The sequence below is a fragment of the Pseudonaja textilis genome, chromosome 1, assembly GCF_049901715.1.
Source record: "Pseudonaja textilis isolate UNSWEBS1 chromosome 1, rPseTex1.2, whole genome shotgun sequence".
Taxonomy (NCBI): domain Eukaryota; kingdom Metazoa; phylum Chordata; class Lepidosauria; order Squamata; family Elapidae; genus Pseudonaja; species Pseudonaja textilis.
This window is the reverse complement of record NC_141990.1, coordinates 66,960,346-66,979,712: the sequence shown is the minus strand read 5'-3', so window position 1 is coordinate 66,979,712 and position 19,367 is coordinate 66,960,346. Positions and strand designations below refer to the sequence as shown.

The window sequence follows — 19,367 nt, the reverse complement described above, 5'->3', positions numbered from 1 at the left end:
TGTTGTAGAGATAAAATTGAATAACTCACCTGTAATTTAAATATAAAAACTTCCAGAACATGTGCAAACTCATACTGAAGGCACATTGTTAGCTTTGGAATCTGGGTTTTTCTGGAACGCTGATAGATATCTCCGAACACATGATTATTGCTTATAAGGGCACTTAACCAAATGCATGCTAGTTTTAATAATCAAGATCAATCTCAAAAGTTAAAATAAAAATACAATAAAATTCTTACCTTTGCACAGTATTTAGACGTATAAAAGATAATAATGTACAGCATTGTGCCCATAAGCTACTTCATTCTGCTGGTCCAAGCAAAAACATGGGAGGGAAATGTGTGCTGACTCCAGAGTCCTCCAATGTCACTTGCTTACATGACTACAAGACAACAACCCACACTGACTGTATAGTCCTCAGATGCTGTTTGCTCATGTGACAGCAGTCGTAAGCATGCGTTGCTTGTGGGGTACCAAATGTTGCTCATGTCACCACAGAGGCCTTGTGATTGCTGAAAATAGCTGCTACTTCCAAAGTAGATGAGTGCTGGTTTCATGATTCCAGAGGCCTTATAGCAATTAAACAGATATTAAGCAAATGGTTGCTCCATGAGGATTACCTGTGCTGGATTGGAGAATTAACTTTCTACAGATTCTCATAAAAACACATCCATTTGTGACTATAGTTCTGGAGATTCAGAATGATGGTTTCTACCGCCAATGAAAATCCTTTCCTTATTCTCCTGATTAGGAACAATAAAGTAAGTGTATTGAGTGTCATTTGGCTTTTAACCTCACAAAATTACTGATTTCCTGGATTTACTAGGGCAGGCCTCCCAAAGTTTATTTAAAACATGTTTCAATCACAAAATGATTTATTGAATTACTGCCCAAAACCACAGGAAGAATATCAGTTTTCTAGTCAGGATTCCTGAATATTATAATCTGACATGTCTGGAAGATACCAAACTGGAGAAGGTTGGTCCATCTACAGGACCATCTATTTTCATACCAAGTGGCTGTGGACATTTAAGAATACAGTGCTACAGTCTGAAAACATTCATCATCACCGTCAAGCACAATTTTAATTAAGAAAATACTGGTCATCAAATGTGTCACATTTTTTACCTTATGCTGTTTTTAACAGTGGAAAACATGCGTACCATGAGGCAATTTTCTATGGCAATTGGTTTCCTCTACTTTGTGCATGTTCCTGCATCTACATGAGTCATAAACCAGCCTAGCAAAGTCACAATGGTGTATTTCCTATAGGGAGTTGAAGGTAATTGAGAGACGATAAAATAAAAATAGGTTTAAAAATCTATCTTTCAGGCATATGTCACAATCTCAGGCGGTTACAACAGATTTTTGAGTCACCAATACTAAAATTCAGTACAATTCTGCAGAATACCTCATTAAGGGTTCTAGGGTTCCCCTCCTCATCCAATTATTATAGAAATGCACATAGAAAAAGTATTTCATATAAGATAGTACTGTCTTGCAAATTGTGCCACTCGAAGTTTTGTAAACAGATGTCACCCTAAGTTAGAACAATTTCTGGGCAATCTGCTATAAAGGCTTCACTTGGATCACATTTGCTTTTGTGCCTGTGTCTTTCGAACTGTCATCTATTTGTTGCATTTCATCATTGGTGATAATGAAAATGACAGAGGAAGAGCTGAATGTCACTTTCTTCTTGGGCCTGTCCCTCGCCTTCTGTGGCCCAACAATGGGCCTTACTGGCTTTTCACTCCTGATTGCCGGCTTTCCTTTCAAAATCCTCTGAAACCGCAAGAGGTGAACACAGACGAGCTGCGTAAGGCACTGTCGAAACTGAAAGGAAAGAAAACTCCACTGAAAATCTAATATTTGGATGGAATGAATGTAATATATTTCAGAAACAGGATGACATGAGGATGACATAAAATCAGCCATGAGTTTTTGGTAAATTCAAAAACATGCTTGATACACAATCAGATGAAGGCCGATCAGTTAGTTTTCTATTAGCAATTTTTTAAAAAACTATACAGCTCTCTATATAACAAACATTATTTGTTCCATTTTGGATTAACTTTATAAATGTTGTCTTTTTAGCTGATGAATGTCCCTCTCAGACATTTCAGAACGTTCACCCAATTCTACAAATATTTGCAATAAGTATGGAGGCTGATCTGCTTCATAAAATTTGAACAGCACAATAAAAAAGAGTAAAAAACATAACTGAAATGCCCTTGGCATTTCCAGGGAAAGACTCTATTTTAATATCAGTCCTTTACCCAGGACTGCTGATAGAATAATCTGACAGTGTAAAAAAGTTTTATGTTTCTAAAATTATTGCCCTCAATGTCCTATTTTGTGATTCTTTGATTGTTTTTTTGACAGCTTTCAAATGTATGTGTCTGTGTGTGTGTGTGCAAAGAAGAAAATGATACACCTACAGGGCTTGTTTTTTATTTCATCTGGAGATGGGAACATTAAAAAAAACCTTTAAAGAATTGCTAAACTTGCTAGACCAGCATTGCATTGTTAAAAAATACTCTACGTCCTACTGCTTAAATCACAGATTGGAAAGATCCATTGCTTCCATAACCAACCACTCTGGCTGCTTCCTTCCTGGAATCTACCATGAAGTCCTCTGCCAAACGGAATTAACTAAGATTCTCCCTTTGGAATAACTGGTAGGGAGTTACAAAAATGAACTATAGAAATGAGAAGTGAACTATGATAAAAATATATATCTGGGAACAGAAACCAAGTAGCCCTGATAGCTGTCAAGTCATCCTGAATTCTAGGAATATCTTCACATTTTTTTCTCTTTTTTTAGAGGTCAATGCCCTGGATTGAAGAATGACAACTTGGAGCTTCCACTAGCCCTGTTTCTACTTAAGATATGATGAACTACAATTTGGATCATCCCCACCAATATGTCTATTGACTTATGGCTTGGGAGTTATGATAGGATGGCAACTTAGGGAGAAGGTTAAGCAAGTCAAACCAACCAGTTTGTGATGGAGTGAGATTGTCTACTAGGAATTTTGCCTTGTTATTTCCTTCTTTCCATAAAGAATCACTTGGTTTGAATCAAAACAAAAGCTAATTTTGTTGTTTATATACTTCAACCATCAGAACGGAACATGCATTTGTAAAATGAAGTATTAGTTTCTTCTAACATTTGAGAAAGTTGAGAAAAAAGAACTGAATGTGATTTTACCATTATTAGGTTTCTTTAAGTGACTTACCTTTCTATTCATGAAAATAAAGATAATTGGGTTGTAGGCAGTGTTTGATTTGGCAAAGAAAGACGGGATAATAGCCACTGTTGGAGTTATAAGGTGACCATAACCATAGGCTATTAAAAGTGAAACCACAGCATATGGCATCCAGCAAATAAGAAATGTGGTTATCATTAAAAAACACATTTTAGCCACTTTCGTCTCATATCTTAAGATTTTGATCACATGGACAGTTTGCAAGCCTTCCACACAATGAAACTGGAAATGAAAAGAAAAAGATTAAAATACCTCATTTAGAATTCTAATCATATTTCTCTCTCTTGAAAAAATTGAGATCTTGTCTTTCTGCCACAACGTATAATGGGACTTTTCTTGGGACAGGCTATCACAGTGTGATAATCATCACTTAGAATGGTAAAACAAGTCTATGTGGTTTTCCAATCATCCAATTTTCTCCAGGCCAAGAATTTATTTGAAGAAAACATTGTGCTGGATGCTGGAATGAAGGACTGGACAAAAATCACTCAAGATTCTTTTTCTCTTAATAAGATAGCTCTGGATTGCAGTGACTGGATTTATGCATCAGGCTAAACCCAAATAACATTGCACTATTAAATAAGACACTCTTAATAACATTTCATTTGCATCAGGAGGACTGAATTGTTTCTATATATATTTATATGCTTTGATCTTTATGTGTTCCTTGGGAGCGTTATTTCTCATTTATCACTGAACCAAACAGAACTTGGCTATAGGAAATATGTCAGAATTACTTTTTAGCCATCTGGCATCTTCCAAAAACTATACCATAATTTTCCAGCAAGCATGGTCTTTGGCAACCTTGCTGGTAATTATAGTAATAGCACTTAAGACTTATATACTGCTTCATAATGCTTTACAGCAGGGGTCTCCAACCGTGGCAACTTTAAGACTTATGGACTTCAACTCCCAGAGTTTCTCAGCCAGCAAAGTTGGCTGAGGAACTCTGGGAGTTCAAGTCCACAAGTCTTAAAGTTGCCAAGGTTGGAGACTCCTGCTTTATAGCACTCTCTGATCAGTTTACAGTTCACCATATTGTCCCCAATAATCTGGGCCCTCTTTTTACTGACCTCGGAAGGATGGAAAGCTGAGTCATCCTTGAGCGGGTCAGGATTGAACTCCTGGCAGTGGGCAGAGTTAGCCTGCAATACTTCTAACCACGGCTCAGCAATAGTTTTGGGAACATTCTCAGAGTGATAGAGAATCAGGATACACACAAGTTTAATAAAGTATTCGTATTTTCTCATTTCTTCCATTTCTTTTTAAGACAGTAAATTAACGGAACCCCCATGCCACCTCTCCCAAAATATAATAAAATATATACAGATCAAATTCAGCTATCATTTTTAATATCAGGAAAATATGTGGGGTTGTACATTGTCAGAAAAACTAAGACAAATTATGAAAACATATATATAAGTAATAGCAGGCACGCAATAAACACTTTTTCATGTTCTAATCAGTGCTTAGCCATAAACATTGTATTTGCTTACGGAAAAAGTCTAGGGGCAAGCTATTGGTTTAACAAACTCACCATTCGTACTGCATGAAGAATATGCCCATAGCAGAAGACCACAATTCCAAGTGGTACTACTAGACAACCAAAAAAGAAAAAGAGGACAAAGGAAGTATCACTGGGTTCTCTTGAACTCCAGTCCACTGAACAACCTAATCCATGAAGTTCTAGTGTGTAGTGGTTCCAGCCAAGAAGAGGTGCTCCTGTCCAGGCCAAGGAATAAAGCCAGATATACGTGATTGCTCTCCAAGACCACGAGAAATCAATCACTCTTGCATGCACTACTCTAATGTACCGCTCATAGGCCAAGACAGTGAGAGTCATAAGCGAAACAATTCCTGCAGGGAGATATAAAACAAAGCAAGCATTATACAATAATTTTTAAATCGTCTGGTGTAATTGTCCTGCATACAAACGTATGGATTTCTAGGCTTATTTTATTGTTCTATACTTATCACTCTATATGCACAATAAAATATAGACCAAAAAAAGAAAATATATTTTTCCCATTATTGGGAGAGCTGCAAGCCAAGAACATCATTCACTAATCACCACCATAGAGTTAATTCTTGAAATCAAATATTGAAACATCAGATCACCCTTTTCTCACTCAATGCCCTCCCAAAATCTTGGGAATGCAACTCCAAAGATTCTCTAGTCAGAAGTAATTTCTTAACAACTCAGTTAAGTCTAGAATACAGCAAGATCATTAAGAACACAATTAAAATACATGTATTTCAGAATGCCTGTGAAATATTGCAGCTTACTAATACAACAGATACCATTTACAGCAGCTTCAACTGATATATGTGAACATGAATTTAGGTAAACTCTGGGAAACAGAGGGCAGGAAGCCTTGGCGTGTTATGGTCCATGGGGTTGCGAAGAGTTGGACACAATTTAGTGACTGAACAACACCTGATTTACTGGATTACAACTAACCAGTAGCCGTGGTCATGAAGAATAACGTGAATCGTAGTCTAACAGCTAGGAAAAGGTTCCCTTTTGCAAATATCAATTAGAAAAATTGAAGGTGGTTCATTTCTTGACATAATGAATGTGGAAGGTGGTAGGGTGACTGCATGTAACATTTGGGGGCAGGGGAAGAGCAGCATTATATACATTCAGCCTGCCATTTTTTTAAAAAGAAGTACATACATAGCTACCACCCCAAAAGACTTGCCAAGCATCTCAAGCCTTGTCACAAAGGCCAGCTCCAGCATTTCCACCACTATGGTAACTGAAGAACAATTTTTTTGACATTCCATGTATTTCTTTGAAGCTGATGACGATGTTTAATTTATTAACACAATCCTTTTCCCTCGATGTGCAGATCGGTTCTATACACAAATTCTAATTGAAAGAGCACATTTCACTAAAGCCACAATGAATCAAACCCCATTATATGTTAGAAATTAAATCTTTTTTGAATTTGTCAATACGGGCTAACTTAAGACTGGTGAGTGCCCATTTTACCATTACTGTATGGTACATATTAATTGGAATAGACAGAAATCAGAGAAAAAATAAGTAATCTAACAGTGGACATGTTGGGAAGGGAGAAGTTCTATATTGAGATTTGAATGATAAATATATCAACGAAGAATCAATGGATCTTTTATTTATTTATTAAACACATTTATATGGCTTTCCAACTCAGTGACTGGGTAGTTTACACCAGCTGTCTCCAACCTTTGCAGCTGGTGGGTAGGAGAGAAGGGAACTGGACTGTGAAGAGTGATGGGCCAATGCGCATGCACGTGTGCATGCAGCCCTTGCGCAAGTGGGCGCATACACACAATTTGACTTGCACAAGTGGTGAGCCAGCCTCAGAGGTGGTATTCAGCAGGTTCTGACCAGTTCTGGAGAACCGGTAGCAGAAATTTTGAGTCTTCGGAGAACCGGCAAATACCACCTCTGACCGCCCCCGCCCCATCTATTCTCTGCCTCCCGAGTCCCAGCTGATCGGCTGGGTCTTCTTTAGCTGCCCTGCACAGGAGAATAGAGCTGGAAAGCAAGCTAGTGGGGTGGGTGAGGGAATGGAGATTTTGCAGTAACCTTCCCTGTCACGCCCACCAAGGCACACCACACCCACAGAACCAGTAGTAAAAAAAACTTAAATCCCACCACTGGCCAGCCTGCGATTGCCACTTGTGCAAGTTGAGCTGTGTGCACACACGTGTGCTCACTCTGGCCAGCCACTCACATGGCCCAATTACAAAACGCCATTGGCTCAGTAGCGGCCTGTGGCCTGAGAGGTTGCAAACCCCTGGCTTACATTGTTAAAAAAATAACTAAATAAAGACAGCTTATACTTAGTGAGAGAATACGTGTTTTGTTAAATAATTTAATCTTCACAAGATTTTCTCTAAGTACATACCCTTAATACCCCAATGCTTTCCAAAATTTAGGAATGCAGGAGATAAAAATAGCTTATTTTTAAGCAAGTACAATGTTCTAAAAGTTTCAGTGCAGGCTATGCTCTATTAACTTTTCTACATCAAAATCAGCAGAGCTTCTGTTTTGGGCTTCTGAACTTGCCCTTAAAAGATGTCTCCATCAGCAACTTTTAAACTTTTTGTTCTATCATTTTAACTGCCTCTCCTGTACGCTTTCCTAGTTGTTCTAATTAGACTCTGCTTGCAATGGACAAATAGCAGCATGTAGAATCTTACAACTTTCTTCCTGCAAATAAAGCATTTTTCACATTGTACTTATTTTAACTGGAATGAATCTTTGCTTCCAGAGGATTCAGCCTAACTATTCGTACTGCCCAATGCAGTCATGGTAGAAATCATATCCAGAGATTTAGTCCATGAAGTTAGCTCAAATTGTTTAAAAGGTCTTGCTTATGGGTATCAGATTCTTTTGAGCTAACTAGGCAGTACCGGGTCTATATTATAAACTTAGCCAAAATTCAAACATGATAGCATGGCATGAATAAGATCCTAGCATGTCATTTATTCAACTAAAATGGTTAAGCCAACCATAGTTAAGCAAGAAGTTTGAATCAGTAAGTACTTTGAAGTACCTGAAGTACCAGTGATTTTCCTAATAAGTCTGCTTCTCTTTTATGTGAATTTTCTATTTCTCTAACATCAAGCAAACCAACAATCTTTCTCCATTTTGCTTGGAAAATCAAAGCTTTTTCTTAAGCCGAACCTATGTCAATACTTTTAAACTTTATGTTGTTTATAACTCTGTTTTCATGGCACGTAAACACAGAAATATAATTAGACTTGGGACAAAGGAAGTTGGCTTTTTATTTAGAACAGCCCCACAGCTTGGGGGTTTAAAATAATCTTCTCCAGTCAGATAAGTTTTTGAATGCAGAAGACAGTCTTAGTAAGGTTACTCTCTTCAACTACAGGACACAAAAAAATCAGAGTGGCTTTGCGACAACAGGACTATGTGGAAAAAACTAACACTGCTAATTTTTTGTCACAAATAAGCCCTTATAACCAATGGTGGGATTCAAAAATTTTTACTACCGGTTCTGTGGGCATGGCATGGTTTGGTGGGCGTGGCAAGGGAAGGATACTGTAAAATCTCCATTCCCTCCCCACCCCACTAGCCTGCTTTCCAGCTCTGTTCTCCTGTGCAGGGCAACAAAAGAAGACCCAGCCGATCAGCTGGGACTTGGGAGGCAGAGAATAGATTGGAGCGGGGCCAGTCAGAGATGGTATTTGCCGGTTCTCCAAACTACTCAGAATTTCCACTACCGGTTCTCCAGAACTGGGAAGAACCTGCTGGATACCACCTCTGCTAATGTCCCACTTGTAACTGCAAGGAAGCAGGCATGAACACAGCAATGGGCACTGGACCCATTTGCATATCCTATATTCTGGAACTACCAGATAAAATTCCATTAGGATGTTTCAGCTGTAGGATTCAATGTGCAAATACAATGCAGAAATTAAGTCCAAAACCAATTTTATACATTGATGATTCTATATAAAGACTGGCTTGGTTTTTGTTGACAGCGGCTAGGATTGTATTTGCTAAAAACTGGAAAAATGAGAAAACGCCATCACAGGAGGAAATCATTAAGAAAATATTGGAATGTGCTGAAATGAGTAGATTGACATTTGAAATTAGAGAACAAGAGGATAAACAATTTTATAAAATTTGGGATCTTTTCTATCAATGGTTAGATAATAAAATACAGTAATGAAATGTAGATTTTTAGAAAATAATAAATATATAAAGATGTACTTTTCTTATTATATCTACAAAATGATTTTAGGATAGATTTGGGGTGATAATATGAACTGTTATAAAATAAACTAAGTAAACTATGATGATCTTGTAAAACATGAATGAATTAAAGTATAGTCAAATGATTGATTAATAATGATACTAAGGTATTTAATTTTTGATTGAAAATATGAGATTATATGCAATGCAATTGTAATTGAAGACTATGAAATGGAAGCACAAAACAATTTGTAAACCAACCGGCACACTGTATATACATATATGGAAGATAGCTTGATGTTTTTATGTTTTGTTTGTTTATGTTTGTTTTTAAAAACTAATAAAAATTTTTTTAAAAAGACTGGCTTGGTTTTTATTTAAATAAAAATGTGTACATTTGGTTTCCTTCGGGATAGTTATCTGGATTCATGATTTCCTAATGGGGTCTCTGAACTAGGCCACACATCTGGAATAGGGTAGCTGATAATTGCATGTGAGCTTACAGCTGAGACATTGGCTATGCCTATCTTAGAGAAGTCTCTAGATAGAAATGACAGCAGTTTTCAAGTATCTGAAGGCTATCAGATAGAGGATGGGTACATTTCAATAGAATAGAGCTGAAGGGACCTTGCACCTTTTAGTGTAACCCAGTGCTCAAGCAGGAGAACCTGTACTATTTGAGATAAGTGGCTGTCTAATCTCTTTTTAAAAACCTCCGGTGATGGAGCCCTCATGAATTCTGAAGACAAGCTATTCCACTGGTTAATTGTCCTCGCTGTTAGGAAGTTTCTCAGTTCCAGGTTGCTTCTGTCTTTGGTTAGTTTCCAAACATTGTTTCTTGTCCTGCCTTCTGGTGCTTTGGAGAATAATTTGACCCCCTCTTCTTTGTGGCAGCCCCTCAAATACCGGAATACTGCTATCAAGTCGCCCCTAATTCTTCTTTTCTTTAGACTAGCCAATCCCAAATCCTGCAGCCATTCTTCATGCTTTAATCTCCAGGCCTTTGATCATCTTAGTTGCTCTTCTCTGAACTTTTTCCAAAGTCTCAACATCTTTTTTGTAGTATGGTGACCAAAATTGGTTGCAGTATTCCAGGTGTGGTCTTACGAGGGGTTTTTATAAAGCGGTACTAATACTTCACATCATCTTGATTCTATGCCTCTGTTTATGCAACTCTGTTTATACATTTGTTTAATGTTGTTTCAGAAAACAGAACAAGAAACAGTGAACATACATTGCAAGGAATGAGATTTGGTTGAACATTGACACAAAAGGGCTGTAAAACACTGCAATAAAAAGCTATGGGACACATTTATATAGAGGTTTGATGGAATCTACAGTTATAGATTTGTGAACTGGACAAGAGAAGATGACTCCCAATCCTTACCTTTCCATGATTGTTTCTGGCATTATTATAGATAAATGAAATTAATTCATATGCACCTAAACAAATAAACAGGAAAATGTCTAGAAAAAAAATGATCTGGAATGAAAAGCAGATATTATTACTTCAGGGCAAAAGAAGGTGTGAGGTGGTGGTTATGATCTATCCAACCTCTTCCTATCAAATGCACTTTCTCATGGCTGCATCCGTGCAATATACTAGCCTATGTTTAAAAATTAAGTGGCTCTCAAAAGCCAGCTTAATGCAATATTTAAAAACAAATGTCAACGTTGCAACACCTGTACCATCTATGCAAGTCTGTTTAAAAGAAATGAAAATATTTCATTTCAGTATCTTAGTCAAGCTGATTCAAGGATACCTGATGTATGAGTCTGATCATATGGCAGCTGATTACATAAAAATAATAAATTGATACCTAGAACAATTTTATTTAAGCTGCAAATCCTTTTAGTGTGGAGAGGCATGCAAACAAAAGAAATACACTTGGATCACTACCACAGACTGATTATATCAATGGGATTTATTATAAAAAAACATTATTGCTTTATATCATCAAATAAGTAAGTAAATAAATAAATAAATGGACATTTACAAAAAGCCACTCACATTCTTCATTAAAGGTTGAGTGCATACGAAGGATTTCTACAAAGTTGAATTTCACTGGAGAATTCAACTGTGCAAAATAATTTGTATAAAAGACACCATGGGGAATTCATTATAAACTTTTGCTCAACCTGTGTGACTCCCTTATAAGTTTTTGCCAGAGAGTTAAAGTATTTCTAATGTAGATCCTGAGAGCATGCAGGGTTATAGAAGAGTGGCAGAAATGTTCATTCTGGTTCTCTGGGAAGTTTCCTCTATGCAGGAACTGTACTATTGGATTTCACTCTTTGATTTCTGTATTGTTAAATTAATTTGCAGTCTTCACGTAACATGTATTCATAGACAATACACCTCTCTGATTATATTGCTTGTTGATTTATCTCTCTAATTATATTGCTTGCATTCATTCCTTTAATATTTTTCTATCTCTGGTAAGAGATACTAAAAAGGCAAATTTGAATCAGCTGTCCTTGGTTAATTCTTGATAATATAATTTATCAAGACAGTTATTGGAAGATCCTGGTAACTTGTAAGTTAACTGCTCTATAAATTCAAGCATCCTTAGACAAATATCAACAAGTTTTTAGACAAGATTTATTGATTTATTTACTTACTAGGGTTTCAATACCACTGTAATCCAGCTCATAAAATCATCACCAGTAAGTAGATTAAAAACAATACAGCAAAATAACCAATGGTTGATTAAAACAAAACAAAAAACCACAATTATAGTACAGGTAGACCTTAACAACAATTGAGCCCTAATATTCTGTTTCTAAGCAAGCCAGTTGTTAAGTGAATCACAACCCAATGTATGACTTTATCCATCATGGTCATTAAGTGAATTATGTGGTCATTAAGAGAATCTGACATCCCCATTGATTTTTGCTTGTCAGAAATTCCCTAGGAAGGTTGCAAATGACACTCCCATAACTCCAGGATGCTGTAACCATTGTAAATACATGCCAACTGCCAAGCACCCGAAGTTTGATCATGTGGGGATGCTTCAATGGTCATAAGTGTAAGAACCAGTCATAAATCAGTGTTTTCAGCATTGTAACTTTGAATGTTCCTTAAACAAATGGTTTTAAGTTGAGGATTATCTATAAACTTTGTGCCAAAGAAGTAATGAAACATAAAAAACATACAAAATCAATTCTACTCCCAAAGCTCTTTGGAATAACCATATATTAATGGCTTTCTGGAATGTGAATAGGTAGGTAGGTAGTTTACTATGGGTGAGGCATCCTTCCAGATAACACTGTCTTAAGGATGTATCCTAATGAAAGCCCATTGTTTCAGATTTTACTGAATGGGCAGAAACCGCTAGTACACCTTGTCCCAAAGATACCCGCATTCCAAGCCACTGTCCTGTTCTAGACTCAGCGAACACAAATTGTGTTGCAGATTGTCTATGGTTTATGGATGGGATTGCAATTCAAAGAACTGAGCAGTCACACAAGAGCTCCATAAGAAATACAGGAAAAATAAGATCTTGCTTAGTAGTTCAGGTGTAGCACCAATTGTCCAAAGAGCACCCAGGGTCCAAGAAATCAGTCCAGAATCACTGTCATTAAAGAAAAGAGATGTCAGAAGGCAGGTAACCAATGGCATGCAGACCAGGAGAAAGGAATGAAGACAGTGTTTAAGGACTGTCAGTTTAAGATTCAAATACTAGAGGGTTCCAGCTATAAGGCATAAAATCCAAAAGCAGAGGGAGAAATGTAGATCCGTTATTGAAGAATTGTTTCAAGTGGACAGTAAAATCCTAAAAACTGATTGACAGCCTGCTGACAATAATTTGTTGGATCAGGCCCTCAACTGTTGACTTAAATTTGTCAGAGGAGACTACTGCACCTATGCAAGTGAGAAGTTGCACATTAAATGTCTCAGGAATATAACTGGTGACAATTGCAGATCCAAAGCGGAGATATTATATCCCCCCAAAATGCTATATTTTGGACTCACTGAAGTTCCTCAGTACAGTAGTCTTCAAGGCAAGATTACCTAACAGCACATTGTTATTTTTTCAAATAGGAACTCAGTAAGGCATGGTAAGGAGTAAGGAGACTATGGACAAAAAGTCAAAAAGGAATAATACAAATTACAAGTCTTTGCAGATGACCTGGTATTTATTATTGAGGACCCCTTAGAGACAGGATTAAAAAACTGGAAAGATATGGGGAAATATCTGGCCTTAAAATTAATAGACAAAAAACTAAACTTTTGACTAAGAATTTGATGAAATTACAGAAAAAAGTATTGGAAAGAATAATGGGACTTCAAGTAATAAAGAAAATTAAATATTTAGGTATCTGGCTGACTGCACAATGCAAAACAATAAAAGAGAATAACTACACGAAACTCCTAGAGCAAACAAAGATAGATTTAGAACTATGGGTCAAATTACAATTATCACTATTAGGAAGAATAGCAGAAATTAAAATGACTATTTTACCTAAATTTTTATACTTATTCCAAACAATCCCCATAAAATTGGAGAAAAACTTTTTCAATGAGATGAATAAGAGTATGGCAAAATTTATATGGCTAGGGGAAAAAAAACTAGAATCAAAATGAAAGCATTGCAAGACAATAGAAGCAGAGATGGTTTAGGATTGTCAAATTGGGAACTTTATTACAGAGCAGCGGTGCTAATTTGGACTAAAGAATGGATTAATCTAAATAAAAACAAATATTAAGTTTAGAGGACCATGACCTGCAAAAAGGATGGCATTCCTTTTTGTGGGAATACAGGAACCAAAAAGCAATTATATTTCCACAGACACTTGATTAGAGATTAATACAAAATTGGATTAAAATTAAAAGGAGACACTATATGAAAATTCTGATTTGGCTATCCACAATGGAAGCTTTGACACATCCCAATGTATCTATGATACATCCCAATGTAAATGACTAAATATAAAGATGTTTTAGATGAACAGGGAAAATTAAAATCGAATCAGGATTTGCAAAAACAAGGGATACATATTGACTGGTGGCCGTATCTTCAATTACAAACCAGACATAAAAAAGACATAGAAGATTATGAAATATATACGGAATTGCAACAATTGGATAAGATTTTAATAGGCCCCGACAAAAAAAAACACAAAAATTTATAAATATTTATTAGAAGTAGAATTAGAAGAGGAAATTGTTAAGGGATGTGTGACAGCTTGGGCTCAAAATATAGGACATAATATAAATTTAACAGAATGGGAAAGTATATGGAACCAAAATTATAAATTAACAAAATCCTCAACATCCAAAGAAAATATTTATAAGATGTTCTACAGATGGCATCTACCTCCAGCAAGACTGACGAAAATATACCCCAACATGAATCCGGCATGCTGGAAATGTGGTAAGAAACAGGTACTTTCTATCATACATGGTGGTCTTGTTAAGAAGCCCAAAAATATTTGCTTAAAATAAAACAATGGTTGCAAGAAATTCTTCAGGTCTTGGTGTGTTTGGGTCTTTTCCCATGTAAGATTGGGAGTATCTTGGCATTTTATATGGGAAATTACAATCTTACACAGGAAAAGACCCAAACACACCAAGACCTACATACCTGTACCCATGAAAATCTACAAAAACATATACATATTATATTACACATCTTAACGGCTGCCAGAATATCCTATGCACAATGTTGGAAACACAAATGTTTATCCCATGAACTGATCATTCAAAAAATTATGTCCTGTGCTGAAATTGACAAACTGACCCTAATGTTAAATGACAAGGATGACTCTGAATACTATAAAATTTGGGATATGTGATATAATTGGATAAAATTAAGACAGATAGAAAATGAAGAAATTTAAGATAAGCAATTTATTGAAAATTCTATATATATGTATAATACTGTATATATTTATAAACACGCACAAAAGATGGAAATGTATCAAATAGATGTTGCAGAACAGCATTCATCAGAAAGTCCATCTGATTTTCTGAACTGTTTTCCACAGCCCTGGGTTTCTTCCACCCACATTAAAATTTATTTGAATCAAGTAATTCCACTAGTTGCATGTAGCTGACAAGATTTGGTAATGACAGCCTAAATGTTTGAAACAGGAGGAAATGGTGGACAGCCACAATAATTTGATGATGGAACACAAAAGCCCCATAGAAAAGATTGTAGAAGGGCTTGATGGTGAACTTAGAAACAGCAGCTAGTGCATATGGTGTTAGGCAACCTTCCAAGCCTAGAATGCTCTTGAAAGACTGGACTATAACCTCCATATCATACAGAATTATCCAAGATAATGAGGACTAACACAACATGAGGTTGAAAATAATGGTGTACAGTGTATATGATATTAGAGCCTGGCACAATGACTACAAACTCTAGCCATTACAGGAAAAAGTCATAGAAGAGAGTACCAATAGGATCTCAGAGTAGACAACATTATAAGTATCGTATGATTTATTCACTGTCAGTTGGGGGTGATTATAAGAAATGTTTGGAAAATGACAAGTTGGTGAGAGATCTATGAAGATGCACAACTCCAAAGGTTTGTTCCGTAGACTGATATGACCTGCATAGCACCGTTGTGGAGCAGATTACAACTTCCATGTTGATCCCCAAATGAAGAACAGGTGTGTCTGATAAATGGACACTGCTGCCCTGACTGCTTTATGCCTGAAGCCATATAGTGCTTGCTTGGTGGAACACCAGCAGTCTTTCTTTCACTAGGTATGAGAGACTTCCCCAAGATGAGGAAACACCTACATTATTAGAAAATGAGATGTGAAATGAAACGGAATGATTAATGATTAAGCTGAATAGGGGCTAAGTATAAAAGGGGGATGATATGAAGCAAAGATATACACAAGAGAACAGTATGAGAGTCAGCAGGATCAGAACCGGAACTCCCAGCTTAACCAATAGGTTCCCTTCTTCAAGCAGCTTTCCAAAAATTCACGCCTGCTATTTACAGTGGCAAATTAGCCTAACACTTGCTTTTGTACATTGTAGAACATCTGAAAAATGGTAAGAAAAATGAGCTGTTCCCACGTTTAGCCTATACAACTGGCAATCTCAGGAACAGAGGGTTACTCCAAAGCACGGCTGTGACAAGGCTATCCAGACGGATTGATCATGTGCCACTCAGTGGTTTTTGACTCCTGGAGACCCCATAGGTTTTCTCAGAAATGACCTATCCCTAATAAACTGGGTGATTTAAGTAGAAGAGATCAACTAAAGCAGGCAGGCCAGTTATCTTATGAGGAGCAAGTAAGAGGATAGAGTAGAATGAACTGGAAGGGACCTTGGAGGTCTTCTAGTCCAGCCCTCTGCTCAAGCAGGAGAACCTACCATTTCAGATAAGTGACTGCCTAGACTCATAAAAATATCTAGTAATGGAGCACCCACGATTTCTGGAGGCAAGCTGTTCTACCGGTTAACTATCCTCACCGTTATGAAGTTTCTCCCTAAATTCCAGATTGCTTCTCCCTTTGATTAGCTTCCAACCATTGTTTGTTGTCCTGCCCTCTGGTGCTTTTGGAGAATAATTTGACCCCCTCTGCAACCCTTTGTTAGCTACCCTGATATTAAAGAGAGGCTCGATCTGAACCCTTAAACCCTGACTTGTCAACATTAGCACTGACGCGCATCCGAGCCCATCCATTTCGGCACTGAAATAAGAAAACTCTGCCCCGGCGCAGAGGTTCACTTTTTTGTATATATTCGCGTCCTTCCAAATCTTGCCCCGGCCCCTCTGCACGAATTCACAGAGGGACGGGCGGCGACCCCAGAACAGGCTGGAGCTCAGGGCTCCCGAATCGGGTTCCCCTTACCGAAGAGGCTGTTGCTGAAGCCGTCCCACATGCAGCCGGCCTCGTCCCAGGCCCAACCATTCCTGAGGCAGGAGAGGAAAGTGAAGCTGACGCCGAAAAACGACACCAGCAGGTCGCTGAGGCTGATGTTCACCAGGAAGAGGCTGGTGGGCGTGCGGAGCCGCTTGAACTTAATGTAAAGCCCCAGGACCAGCAAATTGTTGCACAAGCCCACGAAGCCGATAGCGGCGATAAGCAGGGCTAACAGATGGTAGGTGCTGGCGCTGAACGGCGTCCCTGAGTCCCCCGCCGCCTGCTGCCGTCGCCGCTCCAAGTCCTGCTCCCCCGGCGTGGGTTCCAGGCTGCTCGCGCGGCTGTTGTTCCCGGAGTACATAGCTCGAAGTGGATGGCGGGGGAAACTCCAGTCACATGCTGAGGATCGCGCGCAAGATTTGCAACCCGCTCGAATCTATTGGAAAAGCGGCCTCCCGCAGCCGCTCGTTACTGCCGCCGTCCGCTCCCCCGAGCACTTCTTGGCGCCAAAGGCTGAGCGAAGGAGGAGCGAACCCTTGGGAGAGAGCGTGGAAATCCGGACGCGATTCCCCTCCCACCCCTGCCACCCCCGGCGCGATCCGCCTCGTTAATGGCACCTGAGCGATCAACCGTGCGTGGACGAAGAAGGTGACAAGAATGGAAAGGGAGGATCTTCGAATAAGGCTGCAAGGACGGCACCGTTGCAACTCCTTTGCGCAAGCTGGGCGCGATCGCCGAAACGCAAGGAAGGGGAAATTGCCGGCGCTTGCGCTAATAAAAGCGAAATGTGTGACTTGGCGTTGACGATTGCTTGTCTTCCCCCGGGATGTGAGGTTTTTGAATTGCTAACATTTCGGGCATCTGATCGTGCGTAATGATGATTGGAGCTTCCCAATCTACGGTAGTAGTTTTGCAACTTGAGGCACGACGGCTTCCCTGATTGTCAGCAGTGAGGCAAATGGAATTGTAGCACTCCAGTTTAGTAGTCTGTACATAGACTATAGACAGACAATAAAAGGTGTGTGTGGTGGGGAGAGTCCATTAGAACGACATGATCTTCCTTTAATGGAAAAGAAAATCTTTAGATTGAGCTGTTGGACGATTTCATGGTGTAATCTTGGCAACAGTATGAAGTGGCATGGCACTGTTTTCCTGGAATGTTTTTGATTTTTCAGGGGAGCCCAAAGTTTTGGTACCTTTGATGCTGTCTCGTTTAAATAACCAAATTGGCTTATCCAGCTTAGGTCTGATTCCCAGACAAGGTCAGCAAGGAGCGGCCAACTATTAAAATAAGTCCCCTTTAAAGCCATCCAGCCATACGTTTTGTAGTAATAGCAATCCATAGTTTATGAATTGCTATATTTTTCCTATCAATTTTTCAGTGTTATTGGCTAATTCCTGGATTTTACCATTGATATAGGAAAAAAGAAAAACTTACCATATAAGTATTTAGAATTCCACATATCTAGAAAAAGTAGGTGTTTTGCATAAAGCTAAACATGCTAAAGATGAGTGAATCCATCAAGTTTAATCTGATCCAGGTTTCACACTTTCCTAATGATAAATTTGTTTCATCCTGTTTTGGTATCAATTTGTGTATTTATTTATTTTTTAATCAAAACATTGAATGCATTTTTGTGAGCCATTTTCCTTAACAAAACCCCTTCTAGGGGAACCTTGTTTCTTCGTACCATGCTAGCATTTCAAACTGCATCAACAAATGAAGAAAAATGCAGATGTTTTATAGAATTGCATTCTTAAATCTATTCGGAAATTGAGTAATTTTTTGAGTAATTTTTTTATGGCTTGCTCCTTCATTTTAAAATTCCAAAATGCAACTTATTGTCATACTAAAGTGTTGACATAGCCCAGAGTTTTTCATTGAGTGTTGTGCATGTCGATGAGTGGTGACTTTTGTCCCCTTGTCGTAGCAGAGAACCATAGAGAGCAGAGGCAAAGCCATAAGTCTCCAGGCAAGTGAACTGAGGCAAAAGAACCCGATGAAGCATTTCCAAAACTCCAGAATTAGAGCCTTCTCTAATTTATTGTAAGAGCCAAAGTAAAACCATCATTTTGCACTAGTTCTCTCTCTGTGTTTCTGTGTACATTTTGGTGGGTTTGAAATTAGGGGGACGATGCTTCCAGAATAGTTGGTGTAATGAGTATTGAAATTTTCAAATCAAACTTTTCCAACAGAGCTTATATGAACACATCTATGCCTTTTTCTTGACAACAGTATGCAAGAGGTTTGCCTACTGGGGTGTTTTTGATTTCTCACTCCTATAGCCCCGATATTCCCTGTGTTTAGCTTCTGAGCCCAGAGAAAAAAAGCTATATCTGCATAAATATATGAGCACAATAGCAATATTTTTATCTCTTTCCTAATTATTCTCAGCATGGAATTTGTTTCTTGTTTTTGGTTGGGGGGGAGGGATACAACAGATACATATTATTTAATAAAAGCACCAAGATAAATTTTTGAGTCACCCATAGACATTTGGGCTGAATTAAATTTTTACATTAACTCAGATTTTTTAATGAAGGTTAT

General features: G+C 38.0%; 1 protein-coding gene across 1 annotated transcript; it reads right to left on the bottom strand.

Moving 5' to 3' along the window:
• Nucleotides 1-165: 165 nt before the first annotated feature.
• OPN3 (opsin 3) lies at nucleotides 166-17,649 on the bottom strand. Its single transcript, XM_026705277.2, has 4 exons — nucleotides 16,808-17,649; nucleotides 4,807-5,126; nucleotides 3,240-3,491; nucleotides 166-1,833 (listed from the first exon to the last, which is right to left on the bottom strand). Exons 1-4 carry the CDS (start codon nucleotides 17,178-17,180, stop codon nucleotides 1,570-1,572), a joined length of 1,209 nt encoding a protein of 402 aa, XP_026561062.1. The 5' UTR covers nucleotides 17,181-17,649; the 3' UTR covers nucleotides 166-1,569.
• Nucleotides 17,650-19,367: the final 1,718 nt, after the last annotated feature.

Bases quoted from the DNA above. Each gene is read 5' to 3' on its own strand.
- OPN3 (XM_026705277.2), bottom strand. From the start codon at position 17,180: ATGTACTCCGGGAACAACAGCCGCGCGAGCAGCCTGGAACCCACGCCG. The intron at 5,127-16,807 runs GTAAGGGGAACC...ATCTCCCTGCAG, and splicing joins CTTCAGCAACAGCCTCTTCG to GAATTGTTTCGCTTATGACT. The intron at 1,834-3,239 runs GTAAGTCACTTA...CTTTCCTTTCAG, and splicing joins TTATTTTCATGAATAGAAAG to TTTCGACAGTGCCTTACGCA.